The sequence below is a fragment of the Rhinopithecus bieti genome, unplaced genomic scaffold, assembly GCF_001698545.2.
Source record: "Rhinopithecus bieti isolate Rb0 unplaced genomic scaffold, ASM169854v2 scaffold_2272, whole genome shotgun sequence".
NCBI classification, from domain to species: Eukaryota; Metazoa; Chordata; class Mammalia; order Primates; family Cercopithecidae; genus Rhinopithecus; species Rhinopithecus bieti.
Window position 1 is genome coordinate 922,704 of NW_016804163.1, and position 22,198 is coordinate 944,901.

Sequence of the window (22,198 nt, forward strand, 5' to 3'; positions counted from 1 at the left end):
ATATACCCAGTTAGTGGGATGGCTGGGGTCATTATGGTACATCTAGGTTCTTTAGATCCTGGAGGGAATTGCCATAACTGTTTTCCATTAATGGTTGAAACTTAGTTTACAATCCCACCAACAGTGTAAAAGTGTTCCTATTTCTCCACATCCTCTCCAACAACTGTTGTTTCCTGACTTTTCTTAATGATGATTAAGCAAAATGTGGGCCAACATATACCATCATGGGAATTACATGCAGCCATTAAAAAAGGAATGAAGTTTGCGGTCCTTTGTAGGGACATGGGATGCAGGCTGGAAACATCATTCTTACGCAAACTAATCACAAGAAGAGAAACCCCAAACAACCGCATTGTTCTCACCTCACCAGGGTGGGGAAAACTGAACAATGAAGATCACTTTTGGACTCGGGGGGAAGTGAAACATCACACCAACTGGGGCCTATCATGGAGGGGGAGGGGGGAGGAGGGAGGGATTGGCCTTGGGGAGTTATAATGATATTGAATGATGATTGATGGGTTGGCTGACGAAAGTTGATTGGGTACAGGCCACACCAAACATGGCATAAAGTATACATATGTAACCAAAAAACCTGCACGTTATTGGCACATTGTACCCTATGGAACTTAAAAGTATAATAAAAAATAAAAATATAAAATAAAATAAAAAAATAACAAAATAAGGAATGACAATGACAACTCCTCAACAACCATTTACCAGCTGATACTGTATGTTAATTGCTCATAAAATGTTTTTAAAAAAGGAGTTTCTAAATTCTTTCATATCTAGTAGTTCTAAAGTTACTTTCTGGAGCTTGGTTGACATAGAGAAAGGGCCAGCTAGGGCTTTGTTGTGTAAAGTGATGGGAAGGCCAGGCCTGGGCAGCCCAGCAATGAGCATGGCCTGGTGGAGGTGAGAGGTGCTGGGATGCCACACAGACACCGATGCAGAGCAGACAGTCATGAGTGGTAGCTCTTCCTACTCTTCATGAAGTTCAAAGACAGGGAAACAAAGCAGTACCAGTGTGATAGTAACACTCTACTGAAGCTGGGAACAGGAAGAGAAGTCTCTCAGGATATGTACTAGATTTCTGGATTTTATTCTTCTGCCATTAATTTCTAGAGTTCATCAGTGTTTAGTGAGCAATGATACCGGGATACATTAGTATTCTGTATATCACACTTAACTGTATTGTTTATCCTTAGTGTTTAGCAGCCAATTTTTTTTTTATCCCACTAGGAACTCATTCCTTTCTTATTTCCAATGTATCAAATCCAAGAACCTCTTTTAGAAAAAACGCATTAGCCACACTCATCCTAAATGAAAGCGGTTCACCTTGGTTATGATTTTGGTGTCAAAGAGAAACTACTTTCAACTGAACACACCCATTTCACTGATATCCCATACACAGTAGAGGCTGGACACGGCAGGGCAGTTTAGTCACATCAAACTTTGCTCAAATCAGTTTTGTCTCTGGTTTGTTATGCCAATCTGACAATGCCATACCCAAATTTCACCAAAATAATGTAAGCTTTTGGTGGAGGTATGTGCAGCTTAAGATTTGGTATTTTTCTTCAATGTGAAATTGTGAAGGGCATTAAAAATTTCAAGTCTCATTCCACTGACATTGCTATACAGCATTCCACTTTCTCTAAAGAATTAACTTCGAAATCTCAATACATTTCAGATAACATAAGGCCACTATATTCTGTTTTTAATGATTTCTTCCACATCTCTTAGCAGGATGGCTGAGAAGCAGATGGTTATAAACCAGCAATTCTATTCCACAGTGACTGAGTCAGCTAGAAATATAAGTTGTTCCAGCTTTATTCAAGTTGTCTTTTGTATTGAACAATCAGTAAACAGAAATGTTTCCCATTATCCCCAGAGTAATGGAATGTCCATAAAAGTGCTGGACTGACATCACTTGAAACTGAAGTATTATGTTTGCCCACAGACCATATAACTCTAAGCAGCACTAGTGAATAATTTTTCTAATGTCATACCCTAAGTTGGCTTCTTAAATGCAATAAAATTGATTTTCTCCTTTGTCATGGATACATACCAGCTGTTATTTGGGGTTATATATACTATATTTGCAACAACTTAGTCATATTTGTCTATACCACTGATCTAACATCGATAAAAACTATTAGTTGTTTTACTATCTTACTTTTATTAAATCAGCTTTGTGGCCATAAAGATGAAAAGTTCTATAATCTGGGATGAGTACCTGAACTCTATACAACCTTTATATGAGGGACACTTCCTCTATTCTGAAGCAGAAAGTGAGCCCTTCTAATCCTAAATAATCTACACGCTTCAAAAGGATTTCCAAATACGGAAATAGAAATGCTTTAAAAAAAAAAAAATCAAGTAAAAATATTTTTGGTGAAATAACATATACATATGTATGTGTGTGTGTGTATATATATATATTCTTATAATGTTAATGAATAGTAATTGGACTTTACGGTAGGCTCCATTCACCTATGTCTAAGTACAGATTATTTGTTTAGTGTCTATGGCTGTAACATAGATGCAAAACAAATTAATTTCTATTTACAGGTTCTATGCCACATATTGAAACCAATACAGGTTTTGTGATTGCATCTGTTTGCTAACAGGGTAGATCTTAAGTATTCTTACATGCACAGGCACAAAGAAAAAAAGTGGTAATTACATGAAGTGACAGATATTTTAATTAGCTTTATTGTGGTGACCAATTTATGAAGCATATATATATTGAAACATCCAGTTGTATACCTTAAATAAACAGAATTTTTACTTGCTAATTATGCCGCAGTAAACCTGAAAAATGCTAATGGAAAGAAAGGTTTAACTGTATGCCTACTCCCTGTCATTTTGAATTCAAGGTTGATTTTTTTGAATTCAAGGATGATTTTTAACAGCATCTTTTCTAGATGACTTGTGGTAGGAAAGATTATGCCAAGTCTGAGAAGCAGAAAACGACAGACTCCTCTGGAAAAAAATTTTTAGAAAAATTAGTGATAATATTGTAAGATACAAATGTATTGCCTAACACAAATCACTATGCGGAAAAAGGTGCTACTTTAGTAAACAATGTTGTCTTTGAAATAAAGATACAGAATTTGAGAAATAAAATTTGAATAAACTGAAATGTGATAAATTGATAACCAGGTATTTCAGGCACGAGGTAATACTCAGAAAACTTAAAAATATTAATTATAAATACATGACTATATTGAGATTTGGGATTTACGCAAATTCATTTTTACAATTTTTCATGTGGAAGAATTTATTCAATTGATACATATTCCATGACATATTTTGGATGGAAGAGCCTATAAAAATATCCTCATTATATTATGGAATACATTCAATGCTTCATATAACTATTTAGGAAATTAAACAGGTAATTCAGACTTAAAAATTTACTTGTCCTAAATTATTTGAAAGTAAGATTTTAGGTTTCATATGCTGACACAGTTATACTCTTTTTTTCCTCTTTTGTTTTTCTTAATGAAGGTAAGCAGAATCGATTAACCAAACTTTGGGTTTCTCTACGTCATCTCCTTTTTCATTTACTAGCCATTGCCTTGAGACTGGGACATACACAATAAAAGAAAGAAGGGCTCTCTTTTTAATGAATAGGCAAAACGTTGAATTTCTCATTGTATACAGAAATGCTTTACTTGCAGAGTTACTGCTGCAGGCCTGGTGTGCCATAACCAATTTTACACACACATGCACACACACACACATGCAGCACGCTGGTCGTTCACTCTCACATCACAAGCACAAAGCACATAGTCTTTAAAATTTGTTTTGAAAAAAGCAATAGGCAAGGCACCATGGCTCCTGCCTATAATCCCAGCACTTAGAGAGGCCAAGACGGGTGGATGGCTTGAGCTGAGGAGCTCGAGACCAGCCTGTGCGACATAACGAAACCCCATCTCTACAAAAAATACAAAAATTAGCCAGGCATGGTGGTACACAGCTGGAGTCCCAGCTACAGGTGGGAGGATTTACTGAGCCAGGGAGTTAGAGGCTGCAGTGAGCCATGATCATGCCACTACACTTCAGCCTGGGCAACAGAGCAAGACCCTGTCTCAAAAGAGAAAGAAAAGCAAAAAAGAAAGAATTATCCAAGAAATATACATTAAGATAAAACAAGTATACATTTTACTAATTCAGGTATTAATTAATAATTCAACACACTTTTATTAGCATGTGGTGTTAGGAATATAGGGGTGTAAGTAAGCCAATATGCACATATCCTCACTGAATTAAAATCTGGCAGAGTAGAGACACCTTGAACAGAGAGTGTGAAGCCCAGCTTTAGGGTGCTATGGGAGTGGGGAGCAAAGGCACTAAGCAGTGTGAGGGGGCACAGAGCAGGAGACCCTTACGCTGAAAATGGAAGGAGATGTAGGAGTCGGTTGGGTGAGGTGCTGGTGCCGGGCGGGGGTAGGCAGGGAAGCAGCTCATGCAAGGTCTCTATGTTAGAAAAGAGCAAGACATACATCTGCACCCTCGCACACATGCACCCTCACACACATGCACCCTCGCATACAAATCTCTTCGTGCTCATAAACATGCACAAGCCACACAGGCACAGGTTGAGGATTATTTTTGGTTTTGTAGTTAGTTTCTTTTTACCATATTATAGGAAATAGCAATAGCCAGTTTTCTTGAAAACCTAAGGAAAACAAATTTTCTGCAATTGTCTTCCCATCCTGGGTTTTTTTTTTTTTTTTTTTTAACTTAAATATACACTATAGACAACCTTAAGATCATAGACATATACCTAATTTACTTTTCGTTGATAATTTTACTGAGATGATTATAGACTCACAGGTATTTATGAGAAATGATAGAGACATCCTGTGCACGTTTTGTCCAGTTTCCCCCAGTGGTAACATTTTGCAAAAGAGCAGTATAATATGACAACCAGGGTGTTGACATTGATCGTCCACTGATCTTATTCTGGTTTCCCAGTTTTACTCCTGTGTGTGTGTGTGTGTAAGTTTTATATAATTTATCACTTGTGGAGGCTTGTGTACGCATCACCACAATCAATGTTGCACAGTTCCAATACAAGCTCTGTTACTTTTTAGTGACCATACAGCCCTCCTGTCCCCACACTTCCAGCCCCATTCCTAACTTTTGGCAACTACTAATCTGTCTTCCATTTCTAAAATTTGTCATTGAAAAGATATGTAAACAGAATCACATGGTATCTAAAACATTTTGGGATGTGCTTTTTGTCACTTAGTGAAATCCCCTCCAGATTCACCCAGGTTGCTGCGTATATTAAGAGTTCTTTTTTGTACTGGCGAAGAGTGTTTATGTCATGGTGTGAAGATACCAGTTTGTTGAGGGACATCTGAGTTCTTTCCAGTTTGGGGCTCTTACAAATAAAGCTAGTATAAACATTCAGGTACAGGGGTGTGTGTGTGTGTGTGTGTGTGTACTTGTTTCTTTTTCCTGGGATAAATGCCCAAGAGTGTAATTTCTAGGATGTACGTTAATTTCATGTTTAATTTTATGAGAAGCTGCCAAACAATTTTCCAAACTGACGGTACCGTTTTACATTTCCCAACAGCAACATATGAGAGATCTAGTTTTTCTGCATCCTCACAAGCACTTGGTGGCGTCGCTAATTTTTTAAAAATGTTAGTCATGCTGATAGGTACATCACTATGCGCCTCATTGCAGTTTTAATTTGCATTTCCTGATGATTAACTTACTTAAAAATACTGAACACATTCATGCACAAATTCACATATGCGTAATTTCATGTGAATGCAATAAATAGTATACTTGATGTTTTGTTCATTTTATCTTCTTTCCTTTTGTATTTTCATTTTATGGGTACATAATAGTTGTACTACCTTTTCTTTTTTGGTTGCCTTTTTTGTCCCTCTTCCTTTTCCGTTCACTTCACTATCATCCTCCCTTACCTAAGGCAGCAGTTGTTAAAACTGTCCTTTTCTCTTTGTTTCCCTTAAATATGTGATTACAGTTGCTCCTAAATATTCATAGGGGATTGGTTTAAGGACCCTCTTCCCTAACCCTCAAATACCGAAATCAATGAATGCTCAAATCTCTCACATAAAACGCTGCAGTGTTTGCATATAACCTCCCCAATACTTTAAAGTATATCCTGATTACTTATAATATGTAATACAATTTAAATGCTGTGTTAATCATTGTTATACTGTATTTCCTAATTTGTATTGTTTTTTGTTGATGTATTGTTATTTTTCTTTCGAAATATTTTCAATTCACCGTTGGCTGACTCCACAAATGCAGTATCCACAGATGGGGGCGGGGGGACTGTGTTCATTGTGTACTTCTTGGTTGGTTGCTTGGCATGAAGAACTAAGTTTGACTGAAATCTTTTCAAAGGATTTAATTAGAATTCTTTCTAGTGATTGCAAAATATTTCATGGAATAAGGACACACCATAAATGCTCAACTGTTTTATTGATAGGCATACATTTCCAATTTTTTTGCCATATACATAATGTATTTAATGTTCTTGAACCTATATCCTCATGTATTAGTGTATATGCTTATATGAGATATATTCCCAAAGAGGTTCATAGAATCAAGGGTATGCATGTTTATTTAACAGCAATTGCCAATTTTCTTGAAAACCTAGGGACAACAATTCATATACCTATTAGCCATTATGAGAATATACTTTTACCTACATTTTCATGGGAAATAAATGTGAGAATTCATTTTTCCCTTTTCTTAAAATTTTATTTTATTGTGATAAGAACACTTAACATGAGCTCTATCCTCTTAACAAATTTTTTAAAAGACAATACATTATTAATGAGTAGAGGTGCAATGTTGTAGAGCAGATCTCTAGAGCTTATTTACCTCGCTTAACTGAAACTTTATGCCCATTGGTTAGCCCCTACTTTCTGGTAACTACTATTTCATTCTTCGGGTTTACAAATTTGACTATTTTAGATACTTGACATAAGTGAAATCAGGCAGTATTTGTTTTTTTTTTGTGACTGGCTTATTTCACTTAGCGTAATGCTCTCAAGATTCATCCATGTTGTTGCATATTGCAGAATTTCCTTTTTAAAGATTGAATACCACTCTATTGTATGTCTAGTCCACATTTTCTTAATCCACTCATCAACTGATCAACATTCAGATTGTTTCCATATGTTGGCTATTGTGAAAGTGCTGCAATAAACATAGGAGTGTTAACATCTCTTCAAGATCCAGGTTTTAATTCTTTTGATAAATACTCAGAAATGGGATTGCCAGATCATATGGTAATTCTCCTTTTTAATGTTTTCAGGAACTTCCATACTGTTTTCTATAAGAGCTGCATCAATTTGCATTTCCATTGCTAATACACTAGGATTCCAATTTCTCCACATTTTTGCCGACACTTGTTGTCTTTTTATCTTTTATTTATTTTTTGTAATAGCCATCCTGGCAGGTTTGATTTACATTTTCATAATACTCATTATGATTTTGCTCTACATTTTTATAATGATTTGTTATGTTCAGAGCACCTTTCATACACCTGTTGACCATCTGTATGTCTTCTTTGGAAAGATGTTTATTCTGTTTTTGAATTGGATAATTTAGTTATTTGCCATTGAGATGTACACATGCCTAATATATTCTGGAAACTAACTGCTAATAAGGTAGTTTGCAAGTATTTTTCCCAACTGTAGATTGCCTTTTCATTCTGTTGATATCTTTCTTCACTGTTTAGAAGCTTTTTAGTTTGACACAATTTCCAGTCACCTATTTCTTTTGTTATCTGAGCTTTTGTGTTATAGCCATGAAATCATTTTCCAGACCAAGGAGATAAAATTTCCCCTTTGTTTTCTTCTAAGAGTTTTACAATAGCACCATAAAAAATAAAATACTTAAGAAATAAACTTAACTAAAAGTTAAGTTTTTTTTTCTCTTTTCTTTTCTTTTTTTTTTTTTGAGATAGAGTCTTGCTCTGTTGCCCAGGCTGGAGTGCAGTGGTGCCATCTCAGCTCACCGCAATCTCCACCTCCCAGGTTCAAGCGATTCACCTGCCTCAGCCTCCTGAGTAGCTAGAATTATAGGCGCCTGCCACTGTGCCCAGCTAATTTTTGTATTTTTAGTAGAGACGGGGTTTCACCATGTTGGCCAGACTGGTCTCGAATTCCTGACCTCGGGATCCACCCGCCTCAGCCTCCCAAATTTGTATGCTTTAAAATACAAACATTTATGAAAGAAATTCAAAAAGATACAAACAAATGGAAAAACATCTATTGCTCATGGATTTGAAGAATTAATACTGGTAAAATGTCATCCTACCCAAAACAATCCACAGATTCAATGCAAACTGTATCAAAATTTCAATGACTTTTTTTTTCTTCTTTTACAAAAATAAAGAAAACATTCTATAATTCATATGGAACCACAAAAGACTGTGAATATCCAAATCAATCTCGAGAAACAGGAATAAAGCTGGAGGTATCACATTTCCTGATTTCAAATATATTATAAGGTTACCATAATCAAAACAGTGTAATACTGGTATGAAGGCAGACATACAGACCGATGGCCCAGAAATGAATCCACACATATACAGTCAACAGGGGTGCCAAGAACATATAGTGGGCAAAGGATAAGCTATTCAACAAATAGTGTTGGAAAACTGGAAATCCATGTAGAAAAAATGAAATTGGACCCTTATCTTACACTATATCCAAACATCAAATCAAAATAGATTAAAGGCTTAGTTATAAGATTTTAAATAAATTTATAACTTGAACTGAGGGTTCCTTTTAATCTTGGGTTTATTCTCATTATTATTTTGATTTTTTATATCTCTAACTATTTTACAATTTAAGTCTTCTTAAAAACAATTTTGCCATCTGTGTTTATAAAAATGTGAATTGCCTAGTCATAATCTTTGCATAACTGTAATTGTTAACATTTCCGAGTTTTTTTCACATTGTAGTTTTTGACATTTTATCTGTTACCTGCATTTCCAAAATTATCCTAAAACTCTAATTTGTGTGGTGACTCTGCTTGTGAATCCTTTGCTGTAGGAGAGCTGTTTGATTTTTTAGGCTCAGATACATCAGTTGTGTTTTATAGTTTTGGAGCTTCTGTCTTTATAAAGAAGGTCTCTACCATCCCTAGATTAAGCATACAGTTTTCCAAATTTCTTTGAAATGTTTTTAGACTCTAACATATTGTCTTTTGGTTATTTATAGATATTATTCCATATAAATTTTAAATAATTTTCCCTAATCTAAAAGTAAAATTTTGTTGACATCCAAGTAGGAACTATATTAAAATGCACTATTAACATGGGAGAAGTTTATATTTTTAATATTGTGTTTTGGGAGAGTTTATATTGTTAATATGTGTTTTTTATATCCAAGGAAACGATCTGTTTTTATGTTTATAAATAAGGCTTGTTATTTTCCTTTATATAGCAATTAAATCCCTCCTGAATATTTACCTTTTCCTGCTATTGTATATTACTGTAGCTTTTGTTAATTTTAAATTTAAAGTTAAAATATATTAAAACAGAATAATATCAGATGTTACTATGCTGGCCTCATAAAATAAAGTAGATCATCTTCCTTTTTTATGAGTTTTAACGTTTCAAAGGCAACAAAGTAGATCAAGTGTGGCTACCAGGTAACTGCCCACTGCCCCTGGAGGTAAGGGGGTTGGCTTGTTTGCTGCTTGTTGCAATACCTGCTGGTTGTTTAAAAAGTGCCTAGTTTCTGGTTCTAGGTTCTGCAACTGTGACCCCCACTGCATGTGCAGGCATCCATCTGGGCTAATCACATTGCCTCTTTGGGACTTGGGGAAAAAAAATTCTTTTCGCTGACCCAGGAATCTTTTGTTATGTGCTGGGATTCATGAAAAGAGTAACACACAAAACCATCCGTGGTTAAATTTACTCCTAAGTATTTTATTTTGTAAACACAATTTAGATAGATAGACTTATTTTAAAATTTCCTTTTGAAGGAGGCTGAGGCAGAGAATTGCTTGAACCTGGGAGGCGGAGGTTGCAGTGGGCCAAGATTGTGCGACTGCACTCCAGCAGCCTGGGCAACAGAGAGAGACTCCGTTTCAAAAAAGAAAGAAAAAAGCAAAAGGAAAAAAAAATTCCTTTTGAGTCATTTGTTGTCAGTGTACATAAGTGCCACTGATTTTTGTACGTTGATCTTGTATCCTGCATCTTCACTGAATTCGTTTATTTGCCCTAACAGTTTTTAAATGGAGCCCTTCGGGTTTCTACACATAGGATTGTGTCATCTGCAAACAGGGGTAATTCCAATTTGGACATCTTCTGTTTCTTTTTCCTGTCTAATTTCTCTGCGCAGGACTTCCAGTGCTATGTTCAATAGAAGTGGCAAGGGTGAGTATCCTTGCCTTGTACCAGATCTTTGAGAAAAAGCTTTCAGTTTTTCTTCATGGATTATGATGTTAGTTGTGGGCTTTTCACAAGTGGCCATTACTCTGTTGAAGTTTGTTCCTTTTATATGTATTTTATTGAGAGTTGTCTTTCTTTCCATATAATTTTAGAACTCCTCGGGCATTTTATTGATTGATTGATTGATTGATTGATTGAGATGGAGTTTTGTTCTTCTTGCCCAGGCTGCAGTGCAGTGGCGTGATCAGCTCACTGTAACCTCTACCTCCTGGGTTCCAGCATTATCCTGCCTCAGCCTCCCAAGTAGCTGGGACTACAGGTGTGTGCCACCATGCCCGGCTAATTTTTTGTATTTTAGTAGAGACGGGTTTCACTGTGTTGCCCGGGATGGTCTTGAACTCCTGACCTCAGGTAATGTGCCTGCCTCGGCCTCCCAAAATGCTGGGATTACAGGTGGTGAGCCACCGTACCCGGTAGGGATTTTTTAAATATAGACAATTATGTCGCCTTCAAAAAATGGGCAGTTATATTCATTGCTTTGCAATCTGTATGTCTTTTATTTCTCTTTCTTGCCTTACTGTGATAGCAGAGCTTCCAGAACTGTCTTGCACAGCATGGAGGACAGCAGGAAAGCTTTCTGTCTTCCCAGTCTATGGAAAAGCATTGGTTTTATCTTAAGTGTGATGTAGCCATAGGTTTCTGCAGATATTCTTTATCAAGTTGAGGAAGTTCCCATCTATTCTTTATCTTCTCATAGTTTTTATCATGCATATCTTTGAATATTGTCAAATACTTTCTGTGACAAATAATATAATAATATACTTTTTATTCTTTAGATTATTAGTGGGATTATTTTCAGAATATTGAAAATCATACTACCTTTTATTGTTGTTACATTTCGTTTTTAAAGTCATCCACCAGAAAAAAAAGTGATGTTTTAACTTTTATCCTGGACTTAGTAATAATTTGTGCTTAAGGAGAGACCTCAAGGAAAAGACAGCATATGACTGTCATCTATGTTAAGTGAATATATGTTTGGTAATTAACCTCAGGACTCAGGTGAAAACTTGTGCAGGTGACCTAGTTGTTAAGAGCATGTGCTGAGGTTCAGAGTACCTCTGTTTCTTCTTTGGTTAAAGGGACAGGACAGTTTGCATGAGGCTGCAGGGAGGACTTTTTGCATTAATACATTTCCCACTCTTATTGCAGAACTATAGAAAGGTTTCAGTAAAACTACTGTTACTTTTTATCGTTTTGTATGTTTAAGCTTTTAAAAATGACAAATACTTAATGCTGCAAAATGATTTGATCTCAGCTGATTCTGAAACACACACACACACACACACACACACACACACACACACACACACACACAAAGAGATCTCTCCCAACAGGGGGTCTCATAAAACTACAAGGAGTTTTTGAGATTTTCTATCCTGAGGCCATGGTTCAGACACTCTCTCCGACAAGGAGAAGTGACACTCTTATTAAACTAGAAAGTGGGTTTCTTCAGACTTCACCACTGCATAATGTAACCACATAACAAAACTGCACTTGTAGCCTCAAGTTTATACAAATAAAATGAAAGTGGATTTCTTGTTATCACTTGGCAATTCCTTTGAATATTTAATAATGTACACAATATCTATTTGACACAGCATTTTCTTGGAGAATAAAATTTTATTAACAGATATAAACTACTGTAGCTTAACATTTACCTAAAAATAATTTTCATTACAAAGTAATAAACTTTCTTGTTTATGATTTTCACGTTCTTTTTTATCCCGTTCAGCATGTGTCATGAAGTTGAGACACTTTAAAAAAACTTGCCATTATTTCTCAAACACTTCAACTACTAGTTTCAAGCAGACTTAGATCTATACATAAAAAGTAGTTTTAAAAAAATAATACTTTCAAGTTGGTCATATTTAAAGTAGTTGAAAACCATTTGTTAGAAATTCAAATAAAAGCATTCTTCTATATTAACATTTGTGTCTAACTTCAGCCACGTTGTCAGGAAATTCTTCTCTGGGAAGTTAAAACATTTTATCCTAATGAAGAGCCCTACATTTCCCAAAATCTTATACGAACCATAAAACCAACATTAAGAAACCTTCACATTTCAGACTTTTGCGTGTGAAATTCAGACATGAGAAGAAAGTCTTTGTTAGCAAGAGGATTCTGTGTGTTCAAAAATTTTTATAAAACAGAATAGAACCTTGTCTTTTGTGGTTATACTAATCCTAGTTCCTTAATTAGTATGCCAAATAAGCCATTTTTCCCCACTGGTAATTGATAATGGGAAAGTTCAAAGTTAGAAATACAGAAAGTATCTGTTTATATTAAAAATAATTGCAGTGTTCAGTTTAAATTATGGATTCGAATTCTCAGTGTGATTTATTGAGACCACTACTTGTCATTTTCAATTAAGAATGCTATTAATGACCCTAATTTGATGCTTGTATTTTGAGATTATCCTAGTTAAAATAAAATTATGATCCTATTTCTTTGTAAATGTTTTTCACTGAGAATAAATTGTATAATAACTAAATATTCAAAATAGTTCCCCTAAAGTTAGGCTTCACAAATACATGCATTTTAATTTCAACGTTTTGACTCAACAGGAACCGAGTAAAGCTTTCTACAGATGTCTATATTTCAGGGTATCTAGAAATCTATGGAAGAGACTAACATGGTAGCAATAGCTGTGATGAGCAGATTCTGGTATAGGTTTTACATGATGTATAGACTGGTACCAAATGTCCACAGGGCACTCTGTAAGGCAGGATGGCAGAATTGTAGGGTTAGGGCCTCAGGGGTAGGTTTTTGCACTATGAAATCAGTATCAAAGGTAAGCCATCTTGTAACCTTTCCATTTGTCCTACAGATGTGTGGTAAGCTCACACAGTAGCATTTCAGAGAAAACCAAGTAGGGCCTCGATAATTATTTCAAAGTTAGTAATAAAACAGTATTCTAAAATGACCCTGAAGGGAGTGCTCAGTTCACTAAAAGAACATATGGTAGGCTCAGCCTTCTGCTGAATCACCTATATTGAAAGATGGGACCCTCACAATACAACTTTAAGTCTGGTTCTTCATTATTGTTCATGACACTAGGTAAACATCTAACATTTCCTCTCAAGCCACTGAACAGTGGCAATGATTTTAGTATTGTCATTTCCGTTGTTAAGAAATAATGAATATCACTTCATCATTCTGAAAGCATTCTCTAATAGGATGGTGTAAGAGTTTAGTTTTTCAAACAGCAGTTATTGTAAGATATAATTTTCTTTACTAATTTTAATATATCCTTGATAATGCACAGATTTCTATTATACTTGAATCTACTCTAGTTCATTGATATATTTTATTGACTTCCACATTATTTTAAACAAAAAACATCTCATTTTGGTATAGTTTTAAAGAATATTGCAAAAGTAATACTGAGTTCCTATATAGCCTATACCTATCTTCTCCTATTAGTAACATCTTATATTAGTATGGTACATTTGTTAAAATTAATGAATTCGTATTGATAAAGTTTTACTAACTAATCACCAAAATTTATTAAATTTTCCTTAGATTTTACTTAGTGTCCTTTTTTGGTTTCAAGATCTCATCAAGATATCATATTACATTTATTCATCATGCCTTCTTAGCTCCCTCTTGGTTGGGACAGTTTTCCAGGCTTTCCTTGTTTGTAATGACCTTGAAAGTTTTGATCCATCCTGGGCAGGTATTTGCGGAATACAATACCTGTGGAATACAAATTTTGTGGAATACAAATACAAAATTTGTGGAATACAAATACCCATTCCTTCATCAGGATGTGTCTGATGTTATTCTCATGGGTTTATAGGTTGTTAGGATGAAGACCACAGAGGTAAAGTGCTATTTTTGATCACATCATATCAAGGGTAGATTCTATCAACATGATTTATCATTATTGATCTTCACTTTGGTCACCTGGATGAGGCAGTGTCTGTCAGTTTTCTCCACCATAAAGTTGTTTTCTCCTGTCCTTTTCTATCCTATTCTCCTAGAGACGAAGTCACTATGAACATCCCCCACTTAAAGCACAGGGAGCCATGCTCCACCTCCTGTGGATACAGCATCTACATAAATTATTTGTAATTTTCTGCATGGGATATTTTTCTGTACTCTTATGTATTTATTCATCAATCATTGCTAAAGCATGGACTCATAAATGTTCATTTATAATTTGGGTTATAATCCTTTGCTACTTTATTTTATCACTCAAATTGTTCCATCTTCGGCCATTGGGAACTCCTGTGTCCCTCAGACATACAGCAGCATTTTTGCTGTGCTTCCTTCCTTTCTGGCACTACAAGATGCTACAAGATGCTCTGGGCTCATCTTGTGTATTTCATGCACCAGTTCTAGAATCTACCATTTCGCCAAGAAACACTGGTTTCTGTTACTAAAAACCAAGAAAGATCTGGATGCTGGATGTACTTGGGAGTTTTATTTTAAAATTCTAAATCTTTATGGCCTTTAAATAAAAATTTAAATGCTTTTGTTAAGGCAACCCAGTAGGGAGAATGTTTTGTTTGCACAGAGCCTTATGTAATGATGAGGGGCTCTGACTGTAGCACCTGGTCAGGAGTAGGGCACTGCTCTATTATCACACTTACTGTCTGGAACACCCTGGTCTTCTGTTGTGCATAGGCCAACAAAGTTCAACAAATCATACTTCAAAATTTCCAGATAGTATATATAAACACAAGTACAGCTGAATTTCAATTATATGAGTTTCTGACTGAATAATATCAGTATGTTATACAGACTGACATTTATAAACTAAGAACTTGAGATGATGGGACACAGAACTCAGATGTACTATTCAAATAATACACCTTTTCTATTAAAATAATACACCTTTTCTATTAAAATGCTCTTAAGTATCAGGATGTAAACCAGAGCTTTGCTTTCAATTGGGCCATTGGTATATATTCTGTGATCTATGAGGGCAAGGACATTCAGGTGATGCCAGGATAAATGAGATAGAAAAGAGTCATGGAGAAGCAAAGATATTTAGACAAAATTTTAGGAATATATATTTACTCTAACTTCCAAGAATATAGAAATTTGAAAAGGCATAATCCTGTATGCTTTATAATATTCTCAAGCCTAGTTTATTTTAAAACCAATAGAAAGTTAAATGGAGAGTAGATTATAATGATGTAAATCAGAAAAGCCATCTGTATAAATACATAAAATTGCAATAAATGATTTTCTACTGTAATATGGGATTCAAGATTGTAATCAGAGGGAAAGGAGCAATATATTGAATGATTAAGTTATTAACTGAACATGAATTTTAGGTCAATATCTTTCCAAACACAACATAAATAAGATTTTCACATAAAGAAATATAACCAAATATCATTCTTTAACAAATCAATAGGCTCCAGTATTTCCTATACATTCACAATATTGCTCACTACAATTTGAAAATGTAAATGGGAAAATTAGAAATTTAAATATTAAACATTACCTTTTAGTTATTTTAAATACCAGTTTTAATATGAGAGACTAAGAGCCCAGAAGAAAACAAAGTGGTTTACCAGTTTTAAGACAGTGGACAGGAAGGCAGAAAAATCATTGGATGATATTATATTATTACCAGCAAGGCTGGGACAGGGTGTATTACAAAATGGGAATTTATATCAATTAACAGGCTTCTGTGCAACTCCAAAATGTCGATTTTAAATGATGAAATGAGGTCACATTGCAAGTGAAGAGAAATATGTCAGGACAGATGGATAAAGGCATGCAAGAAAAGAGGAACACTGAGATAAATTCCAGTTCAGTTTAGCCATACTAAGATAAGGTCGGTGAGAGGTGTGAGCAATTTCAGTTAGGCAAAGGGACATTATCAGTTTTAGAATAAAATAACCTGGTATTAACGACATCCATAAACAAAGTATACAAAACTAGAGGGACCATTTTACTTTTTAAAAATACTGAACAAAATTTCCCCTAAAGACCTAATCATTAGTTTAAGTTCACATCTTGCAAACCCTTGGTACTTTCTGCTAACATCCATTATAAAACAAATGCACCACTGCATTGAGCAAAATCTTTAAAAAGTGATAAGCCAACTAATATATAACACACCATAGGGATTCCAATATGAAAAATACTGCAAGTTCAAACTATAAACTGCCTTGTGTCTCAATAATGTCAGAGTGCTTTATGAACCAAGATGCTAAAATTCAATCTGAAATGTATTTACTTGCAGTACTGACAATCCATGAAAGCAACAAATAGCTCAAAGTTCTGTTTTGTGCTGTCTGGGGACTGGGGCTTTGCTCTGCCATGCTTTTGCAAAGCACCCCGATTCCTGCCCTATCAAATGCCTAGAGACACACTGGGCAACAACCAGAATATTGGTCATATACCCGAACAATACCTGCCAGGTATTGTTTACTTAATTCTCAAAACTTGAATGGAAACCCCAACAGGCAGACCACCTGGGAGCCAAATCCAGACACAGACATGTAACAACAGGCACCAAAACATCGGTGGATATCAACATGTTGAGCTTCTGAATGAAGTCTTCTACAGCACATTCTCATTACAGTAGGCCATCCTGTTCAATAGTGTTTCTTAATCCACCTGGGCCACTGTCTCATAAGCAGCTCAATTTCCTCAAGGGGTAGATGGCCAGTAATAGCTTACCTGACTCACAGGCAAATGTCTTCGACGTTTCATCGTGAAAGATAATTGCCACCGCATGCTTCTTTGTCTCTCGGGGCAGTCTGGTTATATTTTTGATATTGTGCAGTTCAGTTACCTTGAAAGAAAAAATATTTTTAACTTAGTATACAGTATGTATGCTATATGTTGGAGTGCTGAAACAAAATAAGTTATCACAGTCTTACATGGATTTCCATTGAATATTTGTAATCATTTTAAATTGACTTTAGCCAAAAACAGTAAAACAAAACAAAATGTCTTCTATTATGCCCTTAACTTTGGTCACAGACTATATTGTTTGCTGCATTTTGAAATGATCTACATATTATGTAGAAGGGTTCTATGGACTTTGCGCTTTTATTAAAAGTATATACCTGGCAAATAATAGCAGTTGTGGTATACAGAGGATTCTCATTAAATATCTGCAGAATATTGGTTGTATTTAATATCTCCCCTCTCTTAATTCTCACCTATCATGCAAATTTCCTGTAGGCTTATGGTCCTGAGGTAACTGACACATGTCTGTCAACAAAGTGACTGGAAAGCAAGTGCATTGCTCCAAAAGTTATATTTTAGAGCAACAGACTTGCTCTCCAGAAAAATGCTCATAGTGTTCACAGACCCATATACCACTTCTCCCACCAAAGCCCATATAAGATTGATGCACCCAGGTTAACAACTCTTTATTTATTGGGCAATTAATAAATATCTACTAGCCTTATGTATTTTGGATGTTGACTCCTTATTGGTACAAGTTCTGCTACAACTTGTGCATCTTTAATTTTCTCAACAGTCAACAGAAACAAATGTATATGTCCTCAACAACTCTGCAAACACAACATTGCAATAATATTCAATGAGTTAATTTTTAAAAATCTACTTTTCAAGGTGCTGAATTTTTTTCTTCTCATTTATAAGATTTCTTATTTCTAGATCCATACTGTTAACAGAAAGAAGACAGGATTAACTAGCATGGTAAACAGCAAATTAATATCCTCTTTTATGATAACCTATGATATTATATCTATCATTATATTATATAATAAATTCATTACCTTTTGACTATGCTTTAATTTCTCTTCTCCAAATGTAGAATTGTCACAGGATATAACTAGCTTTTCAAGGCTATTTTGCTGATTAATGTTTTATAAACACAATAATTAAACACATGCATTTTTTATACACATTTGCATATTATAGTTATATAATATTCTAATATATAATACAAATATCAATATTTAATATTCCTTAGGATCTATTTTTCTAAGAAAATATTTTATTATCTCTAACATTAAATGTGCTTAGTACTTAGCAAGCATTTATACCTCTATTTAACATGACACTATGTAAACTAGACTAAGATCCCCAATAAAAACCACACGAAAAAACTAAAAATCACAGGCAAGGAATCTATAATGTGGATGGAAATGAGCAAGTAGATATGTTGGAATGGAGACTGCAGAGAGTGGCTGAAAGTCACTTGTCGAGGAAAATCACCCAAGTTACCAGGTATTTTTTAAAGTTACAGTTGATCATCTTTATTTGTGGTTTCTATATTTGTGAATTCACCTACTGCAAAAATGTATTTACAACCCCAAAATAAATATGCATGGCACATCTGTGGTCATTTGTAGACATGTGCATGTGCAGAGAGGTGAAAACTTTGAGTCTCCAGATGTGCACGCTTCCAGCTGAGGTTGAGCAGGTGATGCTGTGTCTTAATGTGTTCGTGGTCATACTGTAGACACATGTCATTTTCATGCTCTGCTTAGAGCTGTGGCTTTTGCATTTTTGTGATTTTTCTTGTTGGCTTCCCTTTTAAAAATGGCTCCCCAAGTGCAGTGCTAGCTGTCTAGTGTTCCTAAGTTAAAGAGGATACCCTTTATGGAGGGTGATACCCCTTATGGAGAAAACATATGTGTTAGATAAGCTTTATTCAGCATGAGTTACAGTGCTGTTTGCCCTAAGTTCATTGTTAGTAATCAGATATCTTTAAAGAGCAACAATAAAACAAGGTAATATAATGATTAGTTAACAAAAGTGTTGTGATTAGAGGTCATTAATTCATTCATGGTTTGCAACTCAATGTTTGCAGAGGTTTTATAGACCATAACTACAATGAATTATGAAAATCAACTATATGCCTTAGAGATTGTTTTAGGGTTTACCATAAATATTTTAACGTATCAGAATTAGCTTTAGATTGATATTAATTTTGTGCCAGTGAAATATAGAAATCTCATATCTACATAGCTTTTTCCCTTATTGCGATATTATTTTTATACATATTACATCTATTAATATAAATGTTACAAACCCAACATATTTATAATTTTAATTAATTTATATAATTTTTATCTTTTAAAGAAGCTGAGAGAAGAAAGGAGACCAAGTGTATATTTATTGCTTTTTTACATTAACATTTTCTTTATCATTTCTGGATCTTTTCTTTTGTTCCTATTGACTTGAGTTACTATCTGAAGTCATTTCCGTAGTCCAATACAGCTTTGCTCCCACCACCTCCTTTGTGTTGCTATTGGTAAATATACTAGAAATCTATGTTATAGGCCTAAAAGTACATTATATACATATTGTTTTATGTAATTGCCTTTTAAGTCAGTTTGGAGGGAAAAAATATGCATTTATATTTTCTTTTATAATTACCTTACTGATACTGTTTTTTGGTATGGTTGGGCTGGGATCACTTAGTATTTCTTGTAAGGCACATCTGTGAGTTTTAGTCTGTCTCACGATACCTTTATTTCATCTTATTTTTTGAAGAATACAAGATTCTTTGTGGATGTGGTTTTTTTCTTTTTTCTTTTTTCCCTTTAAGCACTTTGAATATACTTTCCACTGCCTTCCAGTCTACAGTGTTTTTAGTGAGAAGTCAGATGTTAATCTTATTGAGGTTCCTTTGTAAGTGAAGAGCAGTTTTTCTTTTGCTGCTTTCAAGATACTCCATTAGTCTTTGTCTTTCAGTATTTTTACTATGACATGCCTGATGGTATATCACTTTGCATTTATCCTACTTTGAGTTAATTGAGCTTCTGGATGTGGAATGACAGTGGTTTAATCAGGACTCTCTTTCACTCTTTCTTTCCATGACCACACCCAATTATTTAGTTCCACTACTTGCAGGCCGATGTCTTTATTTTTTAAAAAAATATCCTGTGGGCATATATCACTTCACATATTGGGCCAATCCAATTTGAGATCTTTTAAAGTGATAGTTCCTGAGGTCATTGTTTGACATTGGTGCTAAATCCAGATGGGCTCCTCCCAGCTGTCTATGTTCCAGGTCCTGTCCAGCAAACTTGCTGACCTACAGTTTAGCTTATATCTCTCATATACCTATCATTTTCTCCCAATTGCTTTTTATCACAACCTCTGTGCTTTTGTATAGTGTCCATATGCTTAAACTTTTCCACACCCTGTTGAAAATGAAGTCAGGTGTTTTTGGAAAGAGACTGAGAACTCTGTCTTATGTTCAGCTTTATTCTTCTAGGGCAAAAATCACTAAGCCTTGTGTCTTAGTTAGGGGTCTCTGGAGAAACAGAATCTTCAAAAGGTTCATAGAAAATGCATATTATGAAAAAAAATGTATGGATTAAAATTTTTTTGCACCAAAATAAATTAATAATCTTATAACTCATAAATTCACATAAACTCATCAACTCTTGTTATAACATATCTAAGTAGACTCTAGTTTGAGGCACTAAGAAGGCTAAGACATCAGTTTGAAAAGGACTCCTATCAGAGCAACATGAATTCTGCTAAAATTGAAGCAAAGACAAACATCACACTTAGGGCAAAGCTTGGGTGGAAGAATGATGAAATTATTGATGCTTCACAAAAAGTTTATGGGAAACAATGTCCAAAGAAATCAGCAGCTTACAAATAAATAAGTCAACTGAAGAAGAGACAAGATGATGTTGAAGATGAAGCCCTCAGTAGCAGATCACATCAATTTTTGAGGGAAAAAAATCATCTTGTTCTTGCCTTAATTAAGAAAGACCAACAATTAATGGCAGAACAATAGCCAAAACCACAGACATCTCAATTGGTTCAGCTTATACAAGTCTGACAGAAAAATTAAAGTTGAACAAATTTTCCACTCAACGGATGCCAAAACTGTTGTGCTTAGATTAGCTGCACAATTGTTTTTCTAATTCTGTGAAAAATGACATTGGTAATTTGATAGGGATTGCACTGAACCTGTAGATTGCTCTGGGTAGTATGGTCATTTTAACAATTAAGTTTTCCAATCCGTTAACATGGTGTGGCTTTGCATTTGTTCAATTCTTTCATTAGTGTTTTGCTGTTTTCCTTGTAGAGGTCTTTCACCTCTGTGGTTAAATTTGTTTCTATTTTATTTTATTTTTTGAGATATTGTAAATGAGATCGCCTTCTTGATCTCTTTTTTAATGGTTCATTATTGGTGTGTAGAAATGCCACTTCTTTTTCTATGTTGATTTTGTACCCTGCAACTTTACTGAATTTATCAAATCTAAATCCACTTTGGTAGAGTCTTTAGGTTTTCTTTTCTATTTTTTTTTTTTAACATGTAAGAGACAGAGTATCACTATATTACTATATTATTCTTGAACTCCTGGCACCAAGTGATCCTCCTGCCTCGACCTCCCAAAGTGCTAGGATTGCAGGTGTGATCCACTGTGTGAGGCCAAAATATACATTTTTCAGAATATAAGATCATCTCATCTGCAAAGAGGGACAATTTGACTTCTTCTTTTCCAATCGGGATGCCTTTTATTTCTTTGCTTTTCTTTTTTCTTTTTTTTTTTTTTTTCCTGTTTGCTCTGGCTAGGACTTCTACTGCTATGTAGAATAGGAGGGGTGAAAGTAGGTTTTCTTTTGTTTTGTATCAGTTATGAGAGGAAAGGCTTTAGGTTAGAAATTAATGCATCTGTTATTTATATTTGTTTTCTCCCTACTTGTAATTATCTCATTTAAAATTATCTTAAAAAATTAAAATGTGGGCCGGGCGCGGTGGTTCAAGCCTGTAATCCCAGCACTTTGGGAGGCCGAGGCGGGTGGATCACGAGG

General features: G+C 34.8%; 1 protein-coding gene across 1 annotated transcript in view; it reads right to left on the reverse strand.

The window, feature by feature from the left end:
- Nucleotides 1-22,198, reverse strand: part of DOK6 (docking protein 6) — a 441,245-nt gene that overhangs the window by 227,881 nt on the left and 191,166 nt on the right. The window contains exon 3 of the mRNA XM_017867055.1: nucleotides 17,114-17,228. Within this exon, the coding sequence (XP_017722544.1) occupies nucleotides 17,114-17,228 (115 nt within the window). The remainder of the gene's footprint in view (nucleotides 1-17,113; nucleotides 17,229-22,198) is intronic.